Source organism: Falco naumanni, chromosome 1 (assembly GCF_017639655.2).
Source record: "Falco naumanni isolate bFalNau1 chromosome 1, bFalNau1.pat, whole genome shotgun sequence".
Taxonomy (NCBI): domain Eukaryota; kingdom Metazoa; phylum Chordata; class Aves; order Falconiformes; family Falconidae; genus Falco; species Falco naumanni.
Window position 1 is genome coordinate 19527363 of NC_054054.1, and position 24216 is coordinate 19551578.

At 37.9% G+C, this 24216-nt stretch overlaps 1 protein-coding gene across 11 annotated transcripts in view; it reads right to left on the reverse strand.

The window, feature by feature from the left end:
* Positions 1–24216, reverse strand: part of KIAA1109 (KIAA1109 ortholog) — a 125136-nt gene that overhangs the window by 3315 nt on the left and 97605 nt on the right. For 5 of the 11 annotated variants that reach the window (XM_040583966.1, XM_040583943.1, XM_040583950.1 and 2 more), the window contains 22 exons: positions 23285–23394; positions 21720–21810; positions 21126–21188; positions 19253–19497; positions 18402–18617; positions 16939–17119; positions 15324–15516; positions 12981–13142; positions 12723–12862; positions 11525–11726; positions 10914–11117; positions 10619–10798; positions 7649–7786; positions 7023–7283; positions 5732–5882; positions 5298–5455; positions 4605–4797; positions 4179–4396; positions 3287–3538; positions 2496–2699; positions 1808–2002; positions 790–924 (listed from right to left, as the gene is read on the reverse strand). In XM_040583966.1, the coding sequence (XP_040439900.1) occupies positions 790–924; positions 1808–2002; positions 2496–2699; positions 3287–3538; positions 4179–4396; positions 4605–4797; positions 5298–5455; positions 5732–5882; positions 7023–7283; positions 7649–7786; positions 10619–10798; positions 10914–11117; positions 11525–11726; positions 12723–12862; positions 12981–13142; positions 15324–15516; positions 16939–17119; positions 18402–18617; positions 19253–19497; positions 21126–21188; positions 21720–21810; positions 23285–23394 (3892 nt within the window). The remainder of the gene's footprint in view (positions 1–789; positions 925–1807; positions 2003–2495; positions 2700–3286; positions 3539–4178; positions 4397–4604; positions 4798–5297; positions 5456–5731; positions 5883–7022; positions 7284–7648; positions 7787–10618; positions 10799–10913; positions 11118–11524; positions 11727–12722; positions 12863–12980; positions 13143–15323; positions 15517–16938; positions 17120–18401; positions 18618–19252; positions 19498–21125; positions 21189–21719; positions 21811–23284; positions 23395–24216) is intronic. The other 6 variants (XM_040583981.1, XM_040583974.1, XM_040583937.1 and 3 more) reach the window with 6 other exon arrangements.

The window sequence follows — 24216 nt, forward strand, 5'->3', positions numbered from 1 at the left end:
TCTGAAAAATGCATGTCTCAAAAGAAACACCACTGATGAAAGGACTGCAATACAAGTAATGTAGCTTCCTAAAGCAGTTTGCATCTGCACATAACATCTTACAAAAGGAAAGTTAAACTAAACACCAGGTGTCAAAACAGGAGCATGATTATGACTTGTAGTAACCAGCACAAGCTCATCAATAGTGGTTAAGGAACAGAAATGCAGGAGCATGTCTGTTCTCTGCAGCACACTCCATGTAAGTGCTGCAATGGAGCTGAGCTGACTGAATGGTTTTTGAACAACCTACTGTGCCCACGCAGTGCAGCAAAGCGTGCCTCACTGAGTACAGCTCCCTACACAGTGGTGGCATGTCAGTGTAGTGATACTACAAAGCTTTTAAGTTTGCCTGCAACCACTCTGCTTCCATTCCTACAGGAGCTGACTTAAAATCAGCTCAAGTATTTTCTGAACATTGTTACGCATTTTGAGAAGTGCCAAACTACCTCTTGGCTTTCAGTCCAAAATAACCCAGAAAAAACCTTTTGTTATTGTATGGTTAAATTTCACTTACTAGTGATTGAAAGAGCTAACTATCATTTCATAGCATGAAGTTCAGATTTCAAGAATAATTAATAATATTTCTGATGATTTCAATGGCAGCAAAGTTAGGCTTAACTTTTTTTAAATTAAATCAATTTTTAACAAGTCAGCTGTTCATAAAAAGTATGATTTATTTCCTACTGAATAGTCTGACAACTGCAGATTGTCACACAAGTGTTACCTTTTGTGGTAAAGGAAACAACTTACCTTTTTCTTTTTCTTTTAGATAAGCAGATACCAAGTCGTGCAGAAACATAATCAGTTCAGCATCCATAGTCACACAAATGTGGTCTGTAAATTCAGTTACTACACTGCACTCCACCTTTGGTTTAACACTTGTATCTACAGTCAGATAAAAGCAGTATTAATATGCTTCTAAGGACAGGTGGTATACATAAAAGTACACAGAACGTGAACACAACAAATTTGAAAATGATACTGCTCTTACTGAACCAGAGACTCAGAGAGGAAGGACCACAATTAAGAGCTGCATTTAGCAGCCTCAGCACTTTTTAAACAGTTTTCCCATCAAAGTAACATCTAGTATTTTGTAAAAGATACTGAAAACAAAGAAATACTACCGTGTACCAACCCTGATCGTGCTCAACATGGAAACTCAAACTAGAGCAGTTATCTAGTGCTTGTGCTACACTGTCAGTGCATCATTTTAGACAATAAGAAAACCTAATAGATTTTGCTAGTTTGGCTATTAAAAAACAACCAAAACCCAAGAGGTTGACTTATCCAGCAGAATTATGCAGGATCAGGTATGGAGTAAAACCACAGCTGAGCCAAAATAACCACCTACATTTATGTCTTATACCTTCAGAATTCTTATTTTCCCACCAGTTCCAACTGCATCTGAAGATAACATTTTGAAAAGAGCATAAAATGTAGGTACCCATCTCGTGTTCCGTTTTTCAGAATGGCCCACTTTTAAAATATTTTAATAAGAAAAACAACACTCTAAAAACAGCCAACCATGCTGAAATGTTCATATTATTTATCTTAGGAAGTTTTTTTCTATAGTGACCAGTCTCTGGACTAGATCTTTACTTTATCAGCAGAACTCCCTCCACGTATTTTTACGAAATGATACCCTTTCTTGCAGATCTGCAGTAATTCTCAGATTAAATCCTCTTCTTTTAGCACAGTAGCTTTGTATTTAACTCCTCATTTATGACAAATAGCTTTGGACCAGGAAAAAACAAACTGTTTACTGCACCTTGTAATGAAGGCTCCTGAGGCTCTTGAACGTGAATGGATTTAAAATCCAGCTGCATCCTTGGCAATGCAAAGATGGTTTCAGTTTCATGGTTGTAACTGGAGCCACCTCTGAAGCCACTTAGCAAGCTTGAGCTTTTCACTGTTGTGCTGCTCTCTGGGTTATTAGCATCGACATTTCGAAGCAGGTTTAGCTCTACATGGACAACAGGAAATTGCTGAATTCAGTAGTCTTTATTAAAAAATGGTTCTTGTCAGCACTGAGGGTGACAAATTTTCACAAAATGCATCTCATAACGAGAAGGAAAGAAGTGTCAGAACCACAACATCCAAGCACTTCTAAGAATCTTTGCTAGTTTTTTGGAAGCTTAAAGTCCATATTAAAGGAGGAAAAGACTGGAACTACTGCAAGGCCAGATACATAAACATGCTGTACATTAACAGAACATTCTGGCTTTACTGCACAGTTTGAAAAAGGACTTGGCTCAGTAACACCTCCAGCTGTTCAGCATATTGCTATGCTTCATTCCACAGTTCACCATAAGGTTCCCAAGAAGAAACAGCTTACATCATTTCAAATTCCCTTCTCCCTGTAGCCTGCTTGAAATTTAGCAGCTGTTGAACAGCACCATCTGCACTGCCTGGCAAGCAGACAGATCCCAAAACTTAATGAACATTAATAATCTAACCTTCGTTCCTTGTGGCTGTAACATAATTGAACCATTCTTTCACGCTGGCAACACCATGTGGGGGGTTTTCATGGCGGCGCCTCGTGATCTTTGTGATTGTCGCCATAGGGCTTTCGAGGGCTCCACACGGTTTGGTGACCATAGTGTTATGGCCCAAATGGAAGTCCAGGGTTTGCACAATATATGTGGAGTGTTCACTAGTACCTGCATTGAAGGTGTGGGCAGCATAGGGTAAGACAGAGGGGGAAAAAAAGAGAGAGAAAAAAAAAAAAAAAAGGAAAAGCAGCTTGGTAAGGGTGGCAGGATTTTTCCTCTCCTTGCACAGGTATATAACATGAATAACCAGTATGGCAGTGGCAGTAAAAACTGGTATGAAGCTTGCAAACAACAGAAAAATTAAATCCTCATTAGCTACAGGCAGTAGAAACTTCACAATATGAAGACAAATATAAGCAATAAGACAATCAAAATTCATCATACAGAAACACAAGGAGTACATAAACACAGACATGCAATCAACAAGGCCAACAATCCACTTTGTAGGGACATTATCAGGGATATATCTAGTGTATTTGAAAATGTACTTTGCATTATTCCACAGATAAATCAAACTGCTAAAGATGGAGAGGGAACAAGTTATTATTTTAGGTAAGCGGTAAATTTTGGGGAAAAAAATCTTGAATTACAACTTAAAAGACGATAATCTTTCCTTTGATTTCTTCTCACCTATCAATACTTTCTTAAAATGCATTTAAAGGAATTTAGAAAAGATAGGAAATGGTTTAAATTACCATCTTCCCAAACTTTCTGGGCTTCTGTCCAAAATGCAATATTGGGTTCTTCAAGGTGAAATAAGGCCCATGATTTGGAGCGGAAATTAGGTCCATGAAAACAAGCCAGTGTCATATGGTTTCCATGCAGGCTCATGGATCCTCCAAATTGCATTCCATCTTCTGGCAATGGCATCTGAAATAAGGATATATGGCACCCAGACACCACTTTCAGAACTCCTGGCCAATGGCGATGATGGGCTGCATCCAACACTAGAAAGTGAACATGCAATAGCAAGAACAAACTTTAGGAAAGAGAAAAATACAGAAAAAGCTGCTGCCATATTTATATTTTTATTAGAACCATGGAATTATGAGCAATATTTTCTAATCTATTTCATTGACTGTTCCATCTTTGTGATCTAAGGTGGTTGTAGCTTAAGAGTTCCTGAACAAGCGTACTTGGAAATCAATGACTTCACTCACTGTCTTCAGACTAATAATGGTTTCAGCTCATAACCAACAGAAAGTAAGAAGAACGTCACACTTCCACTGCCACTCAAAGTAAAATTTTTCAGAAAGACTTCAAAATAGACTTTGAAAAGTATTTCAACTCTATTGAAATAGTATGAAAACTGAAAAAAATATTTTTCTATTTTAAAATACATATTTTTAACTAACCTCCCAAAATAACATAAGTTAGTTGTTATTGTACTCCAGGTCTAGCGGGGTACTCGAGATATTAGCGTCCTTCATTGAAAGGTTATTGCCAGTCCAAACTGACAGGAAAAAATGTACTGAAGAAACTATTTCAAGCCAAAATAGATATAATTGCACATATAAAGTTGCTCATATGGATTTTCGCAATTAAAACACCTTACTTGGGAAGTACATTAATTTTTGTACCACTTACATTGCTCATGTGAGCTTCTCTCTAAGTTGTTGGCCATTGTCTTGGGAGGCAGATAAGGAACAGGTCCCCAGGTGGACAAAGCTCGCTTGCTTGTATCAAACTGCTGAGTAAAGAACTCCTGGAGTTTCATTCCTATTTTTATTAGGTCTGGTGTAGTCGATCTTGAAATCATCACTTGGAAGATATCCCATTTCAAGTCCCCATGGACAAATATCTCGCTAGATATTAAAAACAGCAGGAATGTTAACAGTTAATTTATTTCCTACTGAGAAAAAAATAATCAAAGAACAAACCACAAAACAGTCAACCTTTGCTTTTTAGCAGACGCTTACATTTTTGGTTAGCAATACTGGGCAGAAGACGTATAGGCAGGATTTGACCTTATCAACAAACGTGATGCATTTTAAACACAGGAAGCAGTATTACCTTTTATCAGACATGCTCGAGTCCAAAGCATTATACAGGTTAATTTTCCATTCATCCTGTAGTTTAAGATCAGCATTACTGAAGATTCCCATTAGGATACTGGACCCCATATAGTCAACACGTGCTTCAGTAGAACCCATGGTAATTTGAATTTTATGGCTGGGCTGTTGGTTCGGGTGTTCAGAAATATGAGCTGAAATAGAACCAAAGCAAAACAGAAATATAACATTAAAGAAAATCAGTTTTTCCATTGGTATCAGCCTTATGCCATCCACATGACACAGAGGGGCTGAGAAAGCACTAGGTTTTTTCCAGATGCATGGGGAGGTGATGACTCTGGTGTAGCGCCAGAACACCCAGCCTCTTTCCAAAGCCTGTTTTGCATGTCCCAGACCATAAGCACTTGTGAAATTCTAGGAGAAGCTGAAATGCTATCAAATCTTTCAGTTGCCATCCGTCCAGACAGCTGAGAGGGGCTGGAGGGTGGCATAAATAGGTAGTGTAATTCTGTAGTGAGCTTAGGACTGAATCAGCTATCCCTTCAAAGTGTGCTTCCTAGTCAGACTGCATGAGTAAGAATCCAAAGGTTTTATACAGTAGCATGTTCACAAAGTGAGGTACTGTATATATTCTTCAGTTTTTCACATTTGTTGTCTGAAGCATATACTAATACCAGGCAGCTTTCCAACTTACCCACCATCTCCAGGGTATTAACATCTATGGTACCTCCAACAACGCCCCCTCTGGAGTCCAACTGTGATCTGCCCAAGCCAACAGACATGCTAATTTCCCGATCTCTGCTACTACCCACAGACAGACGACCCTGGCTTTTCAAACCACTGGTGGTCCACCTAGAACAGAGGTGAAAATAGACAACAATTTTCCAGGCTGTCCAAAGAGAAACTGAAAATACTGGACAGCAGCAAATATCATGGTTTAGGCATATGTGACTTCAGGATTAAGCATCCATCAGCATTCATGAGGGGCTTCACAGCTCAAAACTGAAGTAGTTTGGATCTTAAGAGCTAGAAACAACAGGCTGTTTACAGTCTATGGGGAAGATCGGGGGTTTTTGCCCCCAAAACAACACTGTCTGTTTAAAGATGCTTGTTCTCTTTTATACTTACGTTGTATTGCCCATTACATTGCTCATATTCATTTGAACATTTAATTGCTTTAGGTTCATAGCAAATACAACCAGTGTTTCCCATGGTGTTCCTTGCTGGCTTCCAGCTTTATTTGACTTATTGAATGGAGTTGATGTTTTTGAGAGAGTATCTAAAGAAAACAGTAGAGAGAAATTTAAATTATTCCACATGCTAGGAAAAACTGGCAGAATATATTTGTTGTACATATTGTAAAAGCACAGGCTAACACTGTATTTAAGAAGTGCCACAAAACTATGAGTGAGGATAAGTGAGAACTAGAGGATTTGCAATATGTGTTGCTTCAGTTGTCACAGAAATTGACTCATTTTACACTTTTATTTTTACTAATGTCTTTAAGAGAAACAATTTTTAATTTGCAGTCAGTCATGCAAGAGCATATTTTAAATCATTTAGCTGTCTGAAAATACCAGTTCATTCAGAAAACGAATTATTTGAATTTGAATATTCAGGTGGCAGTTAATTGCACAAGTGCAAAGTCAGAATTTCAAGTATTAGCATATTCCTTGCTCTTTTTACAAAAATCATGGCAATACTCTTAAATCCTGTGTAAAACTGCATTTCCTATCAACAAGCCAGTCTATCAGTCATAAATCCTTCTCCAACTGTGTCTTCTCTGAAAAACTATTCATACATAACATCTTGCTTGCATTTTAAACAGACCAAACACCTGCCTTTTCTTTTCTCACAGACATTTTTCCTAGACTAAAAAAAGCACCATACTTCTACATCTCCTATCCATATCTAATGCCCTGTGAACAGCTACACTGCTATGAGACAATACAGCAACATGTGTAGTGAAAGAAATGAAAAGTTACTTTATTTCTTATATGGCCTCTTATTTAGGCCTCTTAGTGCGAGCCTGAAGTCTCAGATGAAATGAAATAACTGACGTCACCTGTGAGCTGTGATACCAGCCCTCTGCTAACAGCATGGTAACTTCTTGGATGAGAACTCACGGCCAAGAAGATGATTATATAATCAAATTAAGCTGGAGAACCCACCTAATCCCAACTAAACGACTCCTGCTCTAGTAAAAGAAACTGCAGTTTTATAGAAAGTATGCTAAGAAACTACACTTTGATTCATCCGTTTCAGACATTTTTCTTTCTCTAAGCCATTGACTCTGCACTCCCAGGCACAGTGGAAAATAATATTTTATGGTTGCTTTCTGCAAAGCAGCAATGACACACTTCTTTCACACGACTGCTGGAAATACTTTAAAAAAATAAAGATCACATTGTCTACTAACCTCTCTGAGGCACTGAAGAGTCAGACACACTCCTGGATCTTGTAACAGCAGGAGACTTTAAGCTATGAGATGCTGTCCCAGGTGACATACTGCTGCTTGCATTATGTTCACTAAAAACATTAGGTGACTGTGCCATGTGCGTGAATGAAGCAGACTGGCAGGGCTGCTCCCATGTCCGACAGTATGCTTTCCGTGACGATTCAGGAGACAGATGCTGGCTTACTCCTTCAATTGAATCTGGCGTTCCAGGACCCGATGCTACTAGAAAAAAAAGCAGCAACATGAAAGGCAGAAAAACTACTTCATTTTTGTTTAACGAGATCCTCATACACTAAGAAGTATTTGGACAGTGTCAAAATATATTTTGTTTATTGTAACTAAAGGTTTTCCTCTGTCTTCATTAACATAAGCTCTTTAAATAATTCCATGACCTATTTTAGAAATTTTCCATTTCTTCTTTCTAGGATTTTCTATTAAACTTTTGAGCGTGACTGCATATGGAATAAATTATAATACATTTATATCTAGTCACATATGTAACAATACCCAGGTAATAGATGTTTATACAATTCCTACTATAACCCCTTGTACAAAAAGGTTTAACACAATAAGAAGCAGTGCCTTACCTGGAAGATTTATTGTTTGATCACCTAGGAAAAGCCGTCTAGCAATGCTTCTCCTGTACCAAGCCCTTGGGAAAGCTAGAATCTCACTGAGGCGGCGCATGTCGTATTTAAAAGAAGCAGATCCAATATCACAGACCGCTGAAAAAGAAAAAACACATACTGTAAACTCTCAGCAGTAACAGGTTTTGGTAACCACATCTAATTAATAGGTGTACAATATAGTCAAATACTTCTTTACCTAGCAGTATAGTCTCTACTGAAATGAAAAAGCAGTTTTACTGAAGTGTTGCCTTTTCTCCACATACAGTATTAGATACAACCACATTTCATAAAGGCAAGATAGAACCTAAGAATACAATTGATGTTGGGTCCTACTTGTGTCGTATGTGCCTCAGACACCTCACCTGAGGGCTTTAATGGCAACCATTCTGCTGTTTGCCCAGTAATTCAGGATCCTATGTGCAGTGAGGAAAAACAAATAAATAAGAAATCTTTAAATTCCACTTCTACTTCAAGGTTCCTTGAGTACTGAGGAGTCCAACTCTCACTGTAGCTTCACAGGCACCAGCTGGTGAGGTGGCAAGGTGGTGAATTTGACAGGTAGTAAATGAACACAGACTGCAGAACTGCATCACTGAGTTAAACACACAGCAATGCAGTCAGAATTAAGATAATAACACACAGCAAATGTCAGACCAATTATAAAAAAAAATAAAAGAAACAAGAAAAAAGATAATGAAGAATGCTAAGGCGGCAGCTTGTGAAGGAGATTCAGCTGTAATTTTTAATATGCACAGCTATCACCTCTATAATACCACTCTTAATTGTGCTAGATAATCAACTTTGATTTTTTTTCCCTCTCTATGGGAAGATTGCTTCAAAACTAGACTATTTCTAGTTTTCATATAAAAAAAAAAAAAGAAAAAAAGGATGAGTATCTGTAAAAGATTTTGTCCTATTCAGGTAGCAAGAGAGAGCTGTGAAATACCTGTTTCTGAAGAGAGGACTATGAAATGGGTGCTTAGTGCTTACCAAACTAGGTCCAGCTGAAACCTTAACCAACTTTGGGAACAAATGTGTCAAAAGGTTTTATTATTATTGTACTGGTTTATCTGTTACAAAATGTATTAAGAGACAAATCAGCAAGGAGAAACAGTTTGTTCATCCTTCTGTTCTGATGGAAGGGTGACACAAAAGAGCATTCACACTAGGGCACTGGGGGGCTGCTGAAGGTCATCCCCTTGTTGCTCACTCCTGTTACGTGGAGACTTACCGAAGCTGTGCTATATAGGCACCGTGGGCATACTGCGACTGCTTTCTAACTTTAGCGAGCAAGTTAGTGCAGCGTAACAGATGGAGAAAACCCAGCAGAATTCCACCAAACAAGCTGAAAAGAAACCCAGACCAAAGGCCAACCCTCATCGTATACTTTTTTCTTAATTATTATTAGTCCCTTCAACTGATTGGTCTGAGAAACATACATTGCTGGATTACCATCACTGCTCTTGATCATCAGCAGTAAAACAGATTTGCAGCAGTACACCAAAATGAAATGATGTAATTCGAGGATTTCAAACCCACTATTTTAACTCTAACAATGCATGACAGTGAGGAAAAAATGAAATCTTTTAGGAAGAAGGATTTTTTTTTTTTTTTTTGGGGGGGGGGAGGGAACAAGAACTACTAGTATAACTAATATAAAAGTATTTACAAGCTAACCAAGGCTACCAATTTTGTCACGTAAAGAAATTATGTAAACAAGAACAGATATTAAATGTTCCATCTCATTGCCATTTATGTAGTCTCGTATCACTGCACTGCAGTCACACAGACTTCTGGAGCTCTCCAGAAACAGGGCTAAAAAATAAAGGGCATAGATATTGCTCAACAAACAATACTCTTCAAAGACTAGTTTCTCAGGTACAAAGCTAATGTACAGAACAGCACTTTATCTGAAGAAAAATATATATTGTGCAATTAGGTGGAAAATAACTACCTTGTTTTGCATGCTAAGAACTTACAATAAAGTTGACATACTAAGATCACTACTAAATAATGACCTGAAACCACTTCCTTCTGACAATACCTGACAGAAATATCTGCAATACAACTAAAATGACACCTAACTTAAAGCTGACTAAACAGAAACTATGTAGGCTTTATCGCTGTTGTGGGTTGGCTGCAGCTAACAGCCAAATGCCCACCGAGCTGCTCACTCGTTCCAGTCTCCTGTGGGAGAGGGAGAAAACAGAAGGCAGGCAAGGAGGCTTGTGCATTAAAGCAGCAATGGTTTCAAAGGGAAAGCTTAAGCTGTGCATGCAAAAGAAGAAAAAAATAAAATTGTTCACTGCTCCTCACTGACAGGCAGATGTTTGGCTGTTTGCTGGGAAAAAGGGCCTCAGCACACTTAACAGCTGCTTTGGAAGACAAATGCCATAACCACCAATATCCTTCCTTCCTCCCGCTTTCCCTGAGCTTTATTACTGAGCACACCATCATCACATACTATGGAATATCCCTGTGGTCAATGTGGGTTGGCTGTCCCAGCTGTGTCAACCCCAGAGCAAAGCAGGAAAGAGAGAAGGCCTGTTCAGCCACAGCCAACACACCTGTGTGTTACCAACACTATTTCAGCCCCAAACGCAAAGCATGGCACCATACGGGCTGCTACAAAGAAGGCTAACTGCATCCTAGTTACAGCCAGCACAATCTCAGAATATTCAAGAGTCACATTAAGTCACAGGGACTGATGTCAGAGATGTGTTTGAGCAAGTCATTTAGTTGCATTACATGAAGCAGGAGGCTAAAAAAGTGCATCTGCAAATAGGTACTCTGAGCAAAACCTTTACTACGTGGTACAAGTAGATGGCTCTCACACATCAACAAAAGTGCTGAGAGTAAAGACAATCACTGGAACAGCAGTTCTGTAATTACCTGAATAGATGGGATTAAAAGGAAACAAGCACTTACCAGATATGTTTATCAATGTAGTATCTATCTTGCTGGTAGCTTTGCTTGCAGACTGACTCTCAAAAAAGGAGGAACCTCCTGAGCGCCTTATTCGTGACAGGCTGACTTTCACAAACTCAAGGTTAATGCTTAAAGAATCCTTCCGGCCAGTGACCGAAGTTGGCTCCTCATCCACATTGCCTAGAAACAGAAAGGAGAAAGTTTAATCTTCCATGACCTTTTCAAATCTTCAGCTCAGAAAGCCATGCCAAACTTAAACAATGTTCATTAAACCAAACAAAAACTTGTTCTGTACCTAAGGCTCCTGACCCAGGGGTGAGAACAGTAACGGCAGATTTCTGTTTTCCAGCTCCATACGGATGGAACACGTAAAGGGAAAAGTCAGACATGCAGGCGGTAAAGCTGAGGCCTGAGGAGCTGCTACTTGAAGTAGTTAAGTCTGACTGGCTGCTGCTGTGCCGTGTTCTGCCAAGGGGGCTGCCGAGTCCAGGTGACGAACCTGAGGTCACATTTTTTTTGGCAAAAGTTAGCTTCAGTACAAAAAAATTTTCAACTGTGAAAGAACACTGACTGTTAACAGCAATATTAAACAGACCAAATGCACATCAAATTCTGCCCTTGTAGCAGCAATGTGGCTTAAATAGTCTACGTATTGATGCTAGCCTTTTGCAAGAGATACCTGAACTTGCTTAACCGATGCAAGAAAAACTCCAATATACTCTACCTACACAAGCTTTTATGGGAAGCTAATACATCATGAAGAAATCCCACTGAACTCACTAATACGTAAATGCCTAGCCTTAAGGCATGTAAAAGCTTAACTTCTCCTGTAATTTTAGACAACAGAACATTCCTTTTATTTATGCTACAAGCTGTATATAGTGTCAGCATTCATATACGTATTACCTGGTCCTCCAGATTTACTAACTGAATTCTTTGAGCCACTCTGTGAAGTACTGCCAGCAACTGACGTATTTTCTGATGGGTACGTTGTGCCTAATGTTTCCAGTTCTCCTCGGTTTGAAGAGAAGACCAGATCCAGGGAAGGCAGCTTCAGCATACATTCAACTCTTGATACTGGTAAGCAACTGAACTTGATTTGAGAAGGCTGAAAGACAGAAGGAAAATAAAGCATTCAATGAACGAATATGAAATACTAAAAACATCCCAAATTTAACATATAAAGTGCTATGTATTTATTTTTTAAATCTAAGCAAGTTGAAGTCTTTTCACACTGGTTTTAGAATTAGTAACGTAACTGTATACAGGTTGATACAGATACACTCATTTCAGGCAATCCCTCCAACACCAGAGCTATTATTTGGACCAGTTTTTGGAAAACTTAAGACACAGAAAGCCTGGACACAGAAGAGGATGTGTACATCCCCCTCTCTTTCTCCTCGTCAAGTCAATACATAGCTAGATGAGCCTGCAAGTAAAAGCTGAGAAAGGCTACAGATTGTAGTGGTTAATTTTCATAGGCATACAAAAAAAGAAATAAAAAAAAGCAAGTTAGAACACATTGTTCAATTTGGGAACACAATCAAGGAAAAAAATTTGTTTGGGCAAAGTGGAAAAATGTAGTAGCAACATTCAGGTCAAGCTCAAGTACTCTGAATCACTCTGTGGTAGCACTTATCTCTCTTACACGCATAAAAAGCCCAGAAACATCACATATTAAGCAGTATGAATAACGCCTTGTAGATGATAACTGTACATTCCTATATTTTCCATATAAATTGAGAAAAGCTTTAATTATTATTTTTGGTTTGTAATGGTACCTATAAACAATGGATAGAAATACTTGTTATGAAAGATATTTTTTAAAAAAATCCAAAACAGACAAGGCAGAAATAATGATTAAAAATCCTCAGAGCTTTTGTGACTTCTCAAAACAGTTCATTTCTATGGTCTCCACAGGACTAAACTACGTCAGAACTTCCGCTGCAAAACTCCTTTACCATCACACTAGACATCAGTATCTCAGAAAAGTCACTTGAGAATATTTTTTTATTTTTAAAAAAGCACACTTAGAAGCATGGATTGTCTCAAAGACTGTGACTGAAATTACTTCCTATACTGAATGTTGAGTTAAAATGCTCACCTGAACTCGTACATAAACCACCACATCTACAGGGAAGGATGAATATGCTGATGTCGAGGACGATACTAATGATGTTGTAGACTCTTCTAAGGGATCTTGTATATCAAATTGTCCCATGTCTTCATCCTGTGAACTAACAGCTTTTAACAAGTACAAGAACTCATTAGAAAGTGAATTTAAAGGGAAGAGCAGCTCAATGCCACTAGAAGACAGAACAAGAAAAAGCGTAGAGTACTAGAATACAAACATGCAACTTACCTGTGTAATTCCTTTCAATGGGTGTAATTGGAATGGTTTCAAGAGCTTTCTCTAGGAAGTCCAGTAAGCATGGGCTAATCACCATTTCCTCCGGCAACGACTGGAGTGCAACCCACGCATACAGTTTAGCAGTTTTCACTCCACCACTTCCTTTCCCTTTGGCTGCAACATTCAAAAGATAGATTTGTCTAATGTAATACCACTCAACAGTAGCTGATAGACAATAGAAGATACTTCGTAACTAACAGCTGTTTCCTCTCATTCTCTGTCTCATCATCTGAAAAGGCGTAAATCAGATCGGTTAGAAAAAATTAAGCTGTAAGTTTTCACTAAGGAAACTGTGCAAAACCAAATGTTGGTCTGTCACTCTTGCTTGTAATTCCCTTGCATGTGTTCTTGTCCAATTACTCTTATGTCACTGTCACCATTTTGCTTTTTAAAAAAACATACTGAAATCAGATACACACCCAATTCTTCTCCAAACACACAATGCAAAGTAACCACAGGTGCCTGGAAATGCAAGTGGAATTAGGAAAAACAAATACATGAGCCTGAGAAGAATGTCAGCTTAAACTGAGAAAATACAGCAAAGATTAAAACCGTAAGCGACCAGTCCTGCTATGTTTATGCAAAGAATAACTAAAGATTCTAAACCAGAGTTTTTAAAAGCTTGGAGCTAGCCTAAGCATAAACTAAATAAAAAGACTGTTGTCTTCCAAACCTGTGGAAGAGGCTAGCACTTGGATCCATGCTCATCAAAACACAAATATGCACAGAAGGGATTAATACCAGCTCAATTACTGTCTCTATGAAATACAGCTATTAGAAAGAACAGAGATAAATGAAGATACTGATTTTTAATTCTTCAAGAAAAATGTAAACTTTAGCTAAACAACTAAAACGGAGCTTAAAAATCCTTTCATTTGCCAAAAAAACCCACCAGCACTCTCTTTTCATTCTATGCGAACTATTCTGTCTAGTGCTTCTGACCAGATTGTCCTATCTTGCTCTTACTGGACACCAAAGACAATAAGACAAAGTGTTTTCCATTCCAGAGGAAAATTAATATTTAAAAAGTAGTATCAATAACAATACCTGTGTTTTGAAACAATTCAGAACTAATAAATATTTCTAAAAATACAATGCATAAAGAGACATGGTAATGGCAATCCTTAGTTTTGGGAGACACTTATACCATCATACCAGTGCAATTTCCGTAAGCCCCTCACCAAATGTAGAGCTTACAGACAGAAAAAACAGACCCAGTAACTGGGCACAATGTGGTAAAAATTAAAAGGCAAAGATCAGAAAGGGTATAGGAAAATACAGAACAAAACTGAAGAAAAGTGGTATAAATGAAGATTACACAAGATTCGGTAATCATATAGAGAACGAACACTTAAAGGAGTAAGAGCTAATGGTTCAATAGCATGGATAATTGAGGAAGGTGTCCTCATCTCACTGTTCTCTCCCAGCATCTCCATTGGTTTTGCAAAAAAAACAAACCCAAAACAAACCACAACCAAAAAACCCCAAACACACACAACTTTCTTCAGTTACTAATTTTGTCCGCTCATCAAGTTTTGACAAAAATTTGGCTTTGTTTTTGAAGTGATATTCAAATACAGAAGGAGAGAAGAGTGAATGTCTCAAAAGCTGGAGGAGCAATCTACATACCTCTAGATCTGACATGACGTAACAATGGACTCCTGCTTGAAAACAGGAAGCATTGGAGATAAACCAAAACTTTAAGTATTTTAACTCACGTTACTCCAAACCATGGCTATTTAAGGGCCTGCAACAGCTGAGGACACTAGTCTGGTATTTTGATTAATTCAAATATGTAAAAATGGCTGCTGAAGTACCACAAGAAATAACCAGGTTCCACAAAGCAATAATTTACTTATTACTTGTGCAGCAGAAGGCACTTAAAAGCTGAAAGTATTCTTTGAATAGTGTAATGCATGGAAACAAGGATTCATCTGATGATTATTTTTTTCTTGGATTACAAGGAATAAAGCAGTCAGCATTCACTTTTTATACAGATACTTAAACTTCACTTTCCAGTAATAAGCACTACTTCATTAAATGACACAGGGAGAAGGCAGTGACAGCCCATCACTGGGATATGGTGACTGCAACAGAAATCTTAGGGAAACTGGTTTGGCAAGTGATTTCTAAAAACGCATTTACACCCTTCTGGCATTGGGTTTCTGCAGCCAAAGTCAAGACCTGATAAATACAGTGCTTCAGGTAATGTGCAGACAGATCTAAAGCTAGTAGATTACATGAAACAAAGCTACAAATCCATGACAGTTTTAGAAGGTTATTGTCTATAAGTACCTGATGGGATGGGTGGGGGTTGGGGAGGAAGTAGGGTGTTAGTCTTGCTGTGGATAGTGCTAGATAAAGGAGGAGAGGTGGCAGTATCTTTCATACCATACAGCTTGGACTCTTTGGAAAGGGTTCTTGGCAAAGAGGATCCTCGAGAAGTATTTGGCGATTCAGTCTTTAAAGTCTTAGAGTTGTAGTGCAACTGGAAAACAAAGAAAGATCAATTTAATTCATACAAGTAGCTCAATTTCTATTGTAGCAGTTTGGCATCATTCCTTCCCTTCAAAATAATTTTTTTCCCCATTATTTATAAAAATACCTTGTTAAGATATGTTACATTCCCAACCATGACCTACAGAAATAGCTGGTGCACATAAATCTTTGTGCAAAAAAGATAAATTAATACACTATGAAAAAAAAATATCAAGAAAACAGAGAAACAAAAGAAATAAACTATTTAGAAACAATGCCTAAAGCTTGTTCCTCCACTCTGTGTACACATCCTGAGCTGCCAACTGTTTGTTCCTGCTTGCAGAGCTTGCTTTCTGTCTTACTGCACGGTGGAACTATTCCACTACTAAACACCAGCATACAGAAAGTTGCATAACGAATAAAAATAATAAAATATTCCAAGAGTTCACACCTCCTCTATGTGCATAATACACTATCAACGAAAACACAGAACATAACAAAAGCTGTAGAGAATGTATAGTTATTCCTGAATTTGACAAAAAGTGATGGGCAGGACCTGAGACATAACTATTTTCCCAGAAGATAGCCCAGAAAACTAGAAAATGGACACATATAGCCCTTCCACACCATATTACTAGAAAAGCCAGGCTGCTTCAAGTGAAAAGCACTTGATTTATGGCATTGCCTCAACTGAACTGCATGAAGGTTCTGTGCAGCAGTGACCTATTTTTCCTTTTCATACTTACTGTGATTTCAAATCACCAAATACAAGAACATTTCTGGTGAGACCCTTTCTCACTAGGATATAGAAACAACAATTAAAAAAACCCAAGAGTGTACAGTCTGATGGTGTTTGAGAGAACATGGTCTTAAAAAGATGCTTTTTATACCAAGATTCTGACTGCTATAATAAGCAATGTGGAAGACACAGCAAGAGAGCTCTATCTGTTAGTGGGCCAACTGCTAAGCTGCCCTTCCCATGAATTACTGCGAGTGAACAGACCTTCCTTTATTTAAAAAGGGCATAAAATACAAATTACCTGTAAGAGAAGAAAACAAGCCAAAACAGCTGTCTAATTTTAGACACCAAAACATTAATGGTACAGATTTCTTCTCATCATATCATATCACATACACTGTTTGTTATGGAGTGTCATTTGACATAGCTTTATTTTTGATCATACATAAAAGATTTTGGGTTCACCCCCAAGAAAACAATCATAAAAGTGTCTATGAGTTTTCAGTGTACTGTTCCAGAAATCATTATTCCTATTTTAGCAGTACCTACATAACTGAAAAAAGATTTTGCCCAGCTGCTCTGTGTATATATATATAAACTTGTGCATACTGTAACCATGTATTTCCTTTGAAATCCCATTTGAGCAGAGAGAAAGAGCAAGCACTTCCCTGCTGAGGTATACATTCCTTTTACCTTTACATCCACCCCAGGAATATAAAACACTGTTGTCTCCACATCACTAGATTTTGTCTGTAGAGATGATGGCACTTTCTTGCCAGCAAGTAAGTGAGAAGTAGATGCATAATTAGTTTGAAATTTCTTCTTTTTTGAAGGAGACTCTTGATCCAAACTTCTGGAACTTCGATCATAGCTCCTAAAATAAATACACTGCAAGTTATTAAAGAAAGCTTCATACTCATTTTAATAAAGAGTGTATTTTCTAGTATTAAAAAACCTAGAGATGTCTAAAACAAATTTGTAGTATCAACTGTGTAAAGAAGCATTTCAACCTCTGCTTTACTTTCTGTGACCTCTACACCCTTCCTGTCTGTCCACTCTGCCATTTTCATTATGTGATTATTTCAGGCAGTAAAATCTACAAAATTATTGTTATGTCATTAGAGAAACACCCTCCAACGCTCTGTACTCTTGCAGTCATCTATGTTACCCAATGTGATCTGTGAAAACTCTTCAAAATGCAGAAAACACTAGTTTTCCTTCTGTGCTGTCAGGCCCGTCTTCATATAAATTCTTGAGAGATTTTTTTTCCTTCTGTATCAATTCTCAGAAAAATGTGTCTTGGAAAGACAGAAACCAAATTGCTGGCTAATTACAGATCTCCTATGTATACTTCTCAGTAAGAAAAAGTATTTCTCATTTGTTTCTATTTCTTACAATTAGAGTTAAAAAAGGTAAATCTCATTTCCTTATACTATACTTATTAAGAATTATTTTTGTTGAAAAATAAGTTTCTTCAAATTCACTTGTAAATGTAAAGCTGCCATTAGATCCCAAATCATGTACACATGAAAAAAGGAGAATTTAAAAACTGAGGACAAGATCAAACCTCATTACGATCAGAAGTAAAGCACTTCTATTGCCTCAGATAAAAACAATATTTTTAAAAGCATTTTGTTAAGAAAGACATGGAATATGAGCATGCTTTTACACTCAGAAAATGATGGGAGCCCTCAAAGATGATGAGAAAACACATTAGTCCCCACTGTTAGTCAAACCATTATATGGTTTCAGTAAGTTGTAAAGTTACTTCTTTGGAAGCTGAAAAAAAAATAATCATCCCAGTGCTCTGAAAGCCTAACATTGTTTATGAGGGATAAAGCATGATCTGAAAAGTAAAACCAGAAGAGGGGCATATGCTGACTTTTGCCAAACAAATGCAACTCCCCACCTGGCCATAACAACTGCCACTTACAGTGATGCTATGAAGTAGCGGTCATTACTACAAATAAAGTGATGGTAACACACTAACGCATACATCTTCTATGCTTTTCAAATGGGTCAGCTTAAATCATTAATTATTGTGCATATAACCATAACTTAAGTGATGGAAATACTCTATGGCCTTAACAACCAAAGCAGAATAAAAGTACTCACACCCCGTTCGTCATAAGGCAACCAAATAACATTTTCCTTACCTGCGTAAGCTAATGTCATCATGTTCTTGCTGAAGCATTGTCGGGTGCAGCACACATTTTCCACAATCAATTTCAACCCTGATATCAAGTTCAAAGTCAATGTTTCTCTCCGTGGTGGTGCCGGTCATACTTCTGTTGCTGGGCGTCGTGGGCCAGTGCTCAGTGAACAGCTGGTGGACAGCAGCGAAGCCTGTGGCTTTCTTGCGGGAGGTACCCCTGCACAGGCACAATTGTGGGTCAGGTATCAGCGTGACATTGACCTGAACAGGTGGCAGGAGGCCTTCTTAGACTACCTCCACACTCAGAATGTCATTGTTTAAGAACTTTTTCCCGAAAAGGCCTTATCTGACACACAGCATGTGATCCATCTCCCATTAACACATTACCACGTATCCTTTCTTAGTATAGGGTACCACAAAGAACTAAGACTTTCTTAAATTCTCAATCAAGAAAAGGAGTGAAAAGATATATACAATAATTTCCATATTTTTAAATATTTACATTATTACATGCACTTTGTGGAAGTATGATCACTGGATAAAAGTTATGCTGTATTTGACAAATCTGTCATATGGTCCCACTAAAACCTGCCCTGTGCTTCAAAAAACTCAATTCCCAAGTTCTTTTATTCTGCTCCAAGCCATGACATTTCTAACAGTCACCTCCTTTTCCAATGAGATTCTCCTCCTTCCTGCACAGTCACCTTTGTCAAACACAACCACCTCTGCCTCCCACAGAGCCACTTCAGGCAAAACTCAGTCCTTCACCAGCAACAGACTTTGCAGCTTTAAAGTCAGCATTTCAACTGATTTTTCTAAACGTCTCTGTTCTTTCTCAGGGCCATTACTTACGGTGGTTTCCTATAAAAGTATGTCCTCTCTCTTTCATGGTCATCCTCCTTCTCAGAGTCCTCACTGCTTGATGACAAGCTGTCATCCCGGCGTCCTTCTTCAGGCTGGAAGGGAATGCCGGGTGAGAAGACTACTGGAGTTTTGGGTGAACCAAATACCGAGCATGAGCCTTCACTAGTAGATGAGTAATGGGAGGGACCATCAATAGTTACAGACAAAAGGTCCATTTCTGTCTCCTCTGGAAACTGATTATAAAAAGACAAAAAGTTATTAAATTTCCACAGATACTTCCATCGAGAATGCATTAGATAGCTCTGGAAATAAAAGAAGCAAGAGTGCTATGAGAAACTCACTCCTAAGTTCCTCATGATACAGAGACAGCAGAAGTAGAACTTGCCAGACGGATTATGAAAAAGAAAGAAACAAAAGCTTGGTGGGGAGACATTTGCCATTGCCTAGTGATTGAGCTCAGCCTGTTAGCTAAATATGTGTCGTGCTCTGACCAATTCATACAATCAGATGGAATGGAAACATTTAATTTCAGAATATTTTGAAGGAAAAGAACAAAAGACAGCAAAAAAATCATCAGGACCCTTGCAGAGGGGGTAAGGCACGCAGAGACGTTAGTGAGGTGTGCATGCAGGATGCTAACGCAGAATGTACGGCACCGGGCTGCAGCTCAGGGCTGCGCACAGGGCACATGTGCTTTAACACAAAATGAGCTTTGGGCCCAGTCTCCAAAAGAGGCCTCCTGTTTCTCACGTAAAACACGCCACAAGCACCACACAAGCAATTTTCAAACACTTAACTTCTTAAAATGCCTGTGAAAAACCATCTAGAAGTGTTAATTTAACACCAGCACTACCTACGCGGTGTTACTATAGAGTTACACCGTCTGCACGTTTGAATTGGAGCTCTGCTGAAGAACTGGCATTATAATGTCAGAAAGATTTTCTTTTTTAAAAAAAATATTCAACATTTAATACCTTGTTTGATAGCGCTTTGCTATGCCAATAGAACTGAAGCTAAGTCGGCTTATATATGACAACAACAAAAGGCAGAATAGCTTTTAAGTGTGAACGTATTTAAATGTGCAAAGCACATTTCTATGTTTCATTTCCCTCTCTCTCAGAAACAGGAACTTATTTCCTGGGAGCATGAGTTGGAAGGGAGAAAAAGTACTTTACTATCTCTTGAGTTTGTTTTTCTGTTTCTTTGTTTAGTTTATGTTTAGATTTGCTTTTATTGGTTTGCTTTTTGGGTTTGGCTGTTTTTTTTTTTTAAAAAAAAAACATAATCTGTACTATGTTCACTAAACACGTTTTTTTAAAGCGGTTAAACTTCATCATTTGTTCTCTGGGTATTAAGTTTTGGCACATTCCCTACTCACGATTATTTGAAAATGTCTTACTCTGCATTAAATAAAGGAATTCCAACAGAAATAAAAAGTGAGAAGATGCCTTCCCACCTAGCAATTATTTTGTACTGGTGTTGATGCCTGCAGCCTTGGAACACAATGTAGCAGGTGAAGGCACACACACTAAAATCCTCTTCTAAAGCACATGTCAAGGCTAGACTTACATCACTTTACATCAGCCTCGACCAGTCTTCATAAATATACAAACAAAATTCCAATAATTTATTTTACAAAAGGTAGCAAGTTTTAAGTCTACATAAGGGTGTAGAAACACTCTGGAAAGTTTATCAACATTCATGTTCTTCTGCTTGCTTTACAAATTTAAATCTAAATATTTTCAAATTTTATATACATTCTGTTTAGCTAAGCGCAAAAGAGATGAAAACATTGAAAAGCAGTTCCCTGTGAAATAAGTTAGTTCTCTGGCAAAGAATACTTGTTTCTTCTCAGAAATACCTGAAAATACCCTTCCCCTGGACAGCTGGATTGTTGTGCAATCCCCAAAGCTGTTTTATTCAACTTAATTAGAAGTAGAAAAAAAAAAATTAAAACAATTACAATTATCTCAGCCATACAAGAACAACATGATAGGAGCATTTTAAAAAATAAGAAAACATAACAACCACCAAAACCAGTAATTCAACAATCCATTTGAAACACACATAAGGATATACTCGTAGGGCTACAGCAAACTAATACCCATTTCCAAAATTCTGAAGAAGTTCAAACACAAAAAATACTGATTTTTTGCATGCTTCTGACAAAACCTCCTAAACAACTGCATTACTACGTCAGTCTAAAAAAAAAATAATCTCAAATATTTTCTCTAATGACTCAATTAATTTCTGTGTTAAGAAACCAAACCACTTCTGTCTTCTATCAAAACAAATCTGTCTTCCAAACCCACACCAATAATTTGAAGCACACAAACAGAAACAGACACACAAAAACACAGAAGCAATCCAAGTCTGCCTAGGTGTACCTATCTCATGAACTTCAGACCAAACAGCATAGCAAATACCATTATATGGCATATAAAGTAATTCTTACAGAATCTTGTATGTTGAAAGTTACTCTTGGCCCAGGAGATGCAGCATCTACACGGATATCCGGGAGGTCTTCACTGTCTCCTAGTCGAGAGCTGTAAGCAAAACCAAAACACAACAGCTTGTTGAGTTTTACTACAGGGTTTGAGGTTCATGCAAAATGTTTAACTGCACAGATATAAGGCAATACGAAAGTACAGTCAAGACTTAGGATCTTGTTATGGAAGAAAGCATAAAATCATAATTGAAGCACTTAGGGTTCATGGAAAGGCAAAGGGAGGGGGGGGAAGGAAAGAGAAGGAAGCCACACATTGCTGGGCCAGTAGTCCATCGCTAGCCAGCCTCTATTTGTTTCTTTATCCAAGTTTGTCAGTCCTAAGTGAACACACATAAATTATAAAAACCCAAGATATTTGTGGTCAGCCATGTGGGACCAAAGCAAGGGGGCAGATTACGTATTCTCTGGTGCAACTAAAATGATTTGGTCTTGCAGTATATGCATACTACTTTTCCTTCACAACCAAAGTAGTCATTAAGGTTTTTCAGAACTTCTTTCTTATAGAGCAACAGAAAAGCAGAAAAGCCCTGTTATCCTTCCCATACAATTTCTGCTTCTCTTCAGATAACCTTGTGAAAAGGTAAAATGAAAGTGGTTTTCATCTGACAGATCTTGAACTAGAATCTTCATGACTTCAACACCTGCTCTGCTTTAACTATCAAGAATGCTAATTAATTCAGAAAAAATATTCCTTTTCAATGATACCTTGAAAAATTCACTTTAGAGTACTTGTAATGCTGGTTTTACAATGGAATAACTGCTGTTCGGTATTTTCACATCTGAACTTAGAAATTTCCACTCACTTTGACAGAAATATCTAAATTTGAAGCAAATTTCTATTAAGAATTTCTATTCTCACAGAAAAAAAAATAATCCAAAGAATTCTAACACTCCTCTCCATCTTTTTAATTTTCAAATCTTTTATATGTAACTCACAATAATGCAGCACATTTTTATTTTCAAACTTTGAATGCTTCAGCTGGCTCTGTAAGAGCAACAGACTCAAACACACGTACTCTGAAACAGAAGCAAATACTTCACTAGGAGGCATCATTATACAACTACAGTTTGCTCAGCAGCCATTAGATGATGAAACAAAACAATACATATTATACAGGTGAAAAGAATCTCCTTTTCTTCTTATTACAACAGGCAGATGACTGTAAATTAAGTGTAAAAATCGATATGATTACACTATGCTATTTTTCCTTACACACATTTCTTCAGTATATGTCTTGAAAGCAGGATTCTGTAGAAAGGGTTAACATTAAGTTGTTGAAATGGAAACTTCTCATTTAACGTACTACCAAGTCTGTCAAGAAAGGAGTTTCAAAACAAGATGGAAAGTTGCTTTTTAGAACATGCCTGTCTTCCAGAATGACCTCCTCCTATCCAGTTCCACCACCTACAGTCGTTGCCTATAGTAAAAGGGCTCTTATGGCCAAAGTCCGAAGTTTCCTCTTATCTATGCTGTTGTTGCTATCACAGACCTCAAATTACCAGAAGCTTACCTTGTTCTGTCCATTCTCTTCAAAGGTGGTCTTCCTGATGCCGAAATACTCTTAGATCGGCTATAGCTGGGTTTGTAGCTGAGACCCCATTTGTCTTTCAAGGAGGCAGCCTAAAAAAAAAAGTAATACTTAAAACACAACTGACAACACAGAGAAGAATTCTGGCAAGCTAAAATACTATTTTACGCAGGTGGGCCAGTAAAGAAGAAAAGATTTTTTTTGTTCTGTAATAGCTAAAATGCATCTCTTATCAGCATTTACCACGATCTTCATCTTGCCTCTAGATACACGTTTACTTTTCATACTTGCTGAAATTGGCAATACCCTGTGGCCAGGGGAAAAGTATACCCCAAAGCTAATAATCCAAGTGCTTTGGCAAACATCCTTCCAAACTACCACTATAGCAACAGAAGAACATGAACTAAAACGAGAGCACCTGAGATACAGCTGCAAACAGATTACTGTTTGGAAGATCTTTTCTTATTAATGAAGCATCGTACTTGGAGCTCCTGCACTAGGACACACTGAAAATAACGTTTTGCCAAGTTTGTTACCAGGGTCTGGGACAACAGCCACGCATTTGTGAATTATCAGCAACGCCACTTGGTTTTTTGTCTAGTTTCTACTAGTGTCTATGCTTAGTAGCTTGGTTTTGTATCATCTAACTTTGCAAATACACTGTTTATATATAGAACACGATTATAGAAAGCACACATGCCAAGTAGAACATAATAGGCATCTATCATTAGCCCAGGCAGTTAACATGCTTGCCTCTGCATCTGCATTCATCACCCCAATAAGGAATCATTTTAAAATCCGCTGAGAGAAAGATTAAACGACATCTTCAAATACACATTTTCCGACTATTTCTTCTGAGTGCGCAAAAAGCCCCACTTACATTACATTATCTGTGACATTTCAGTTTTCCTATC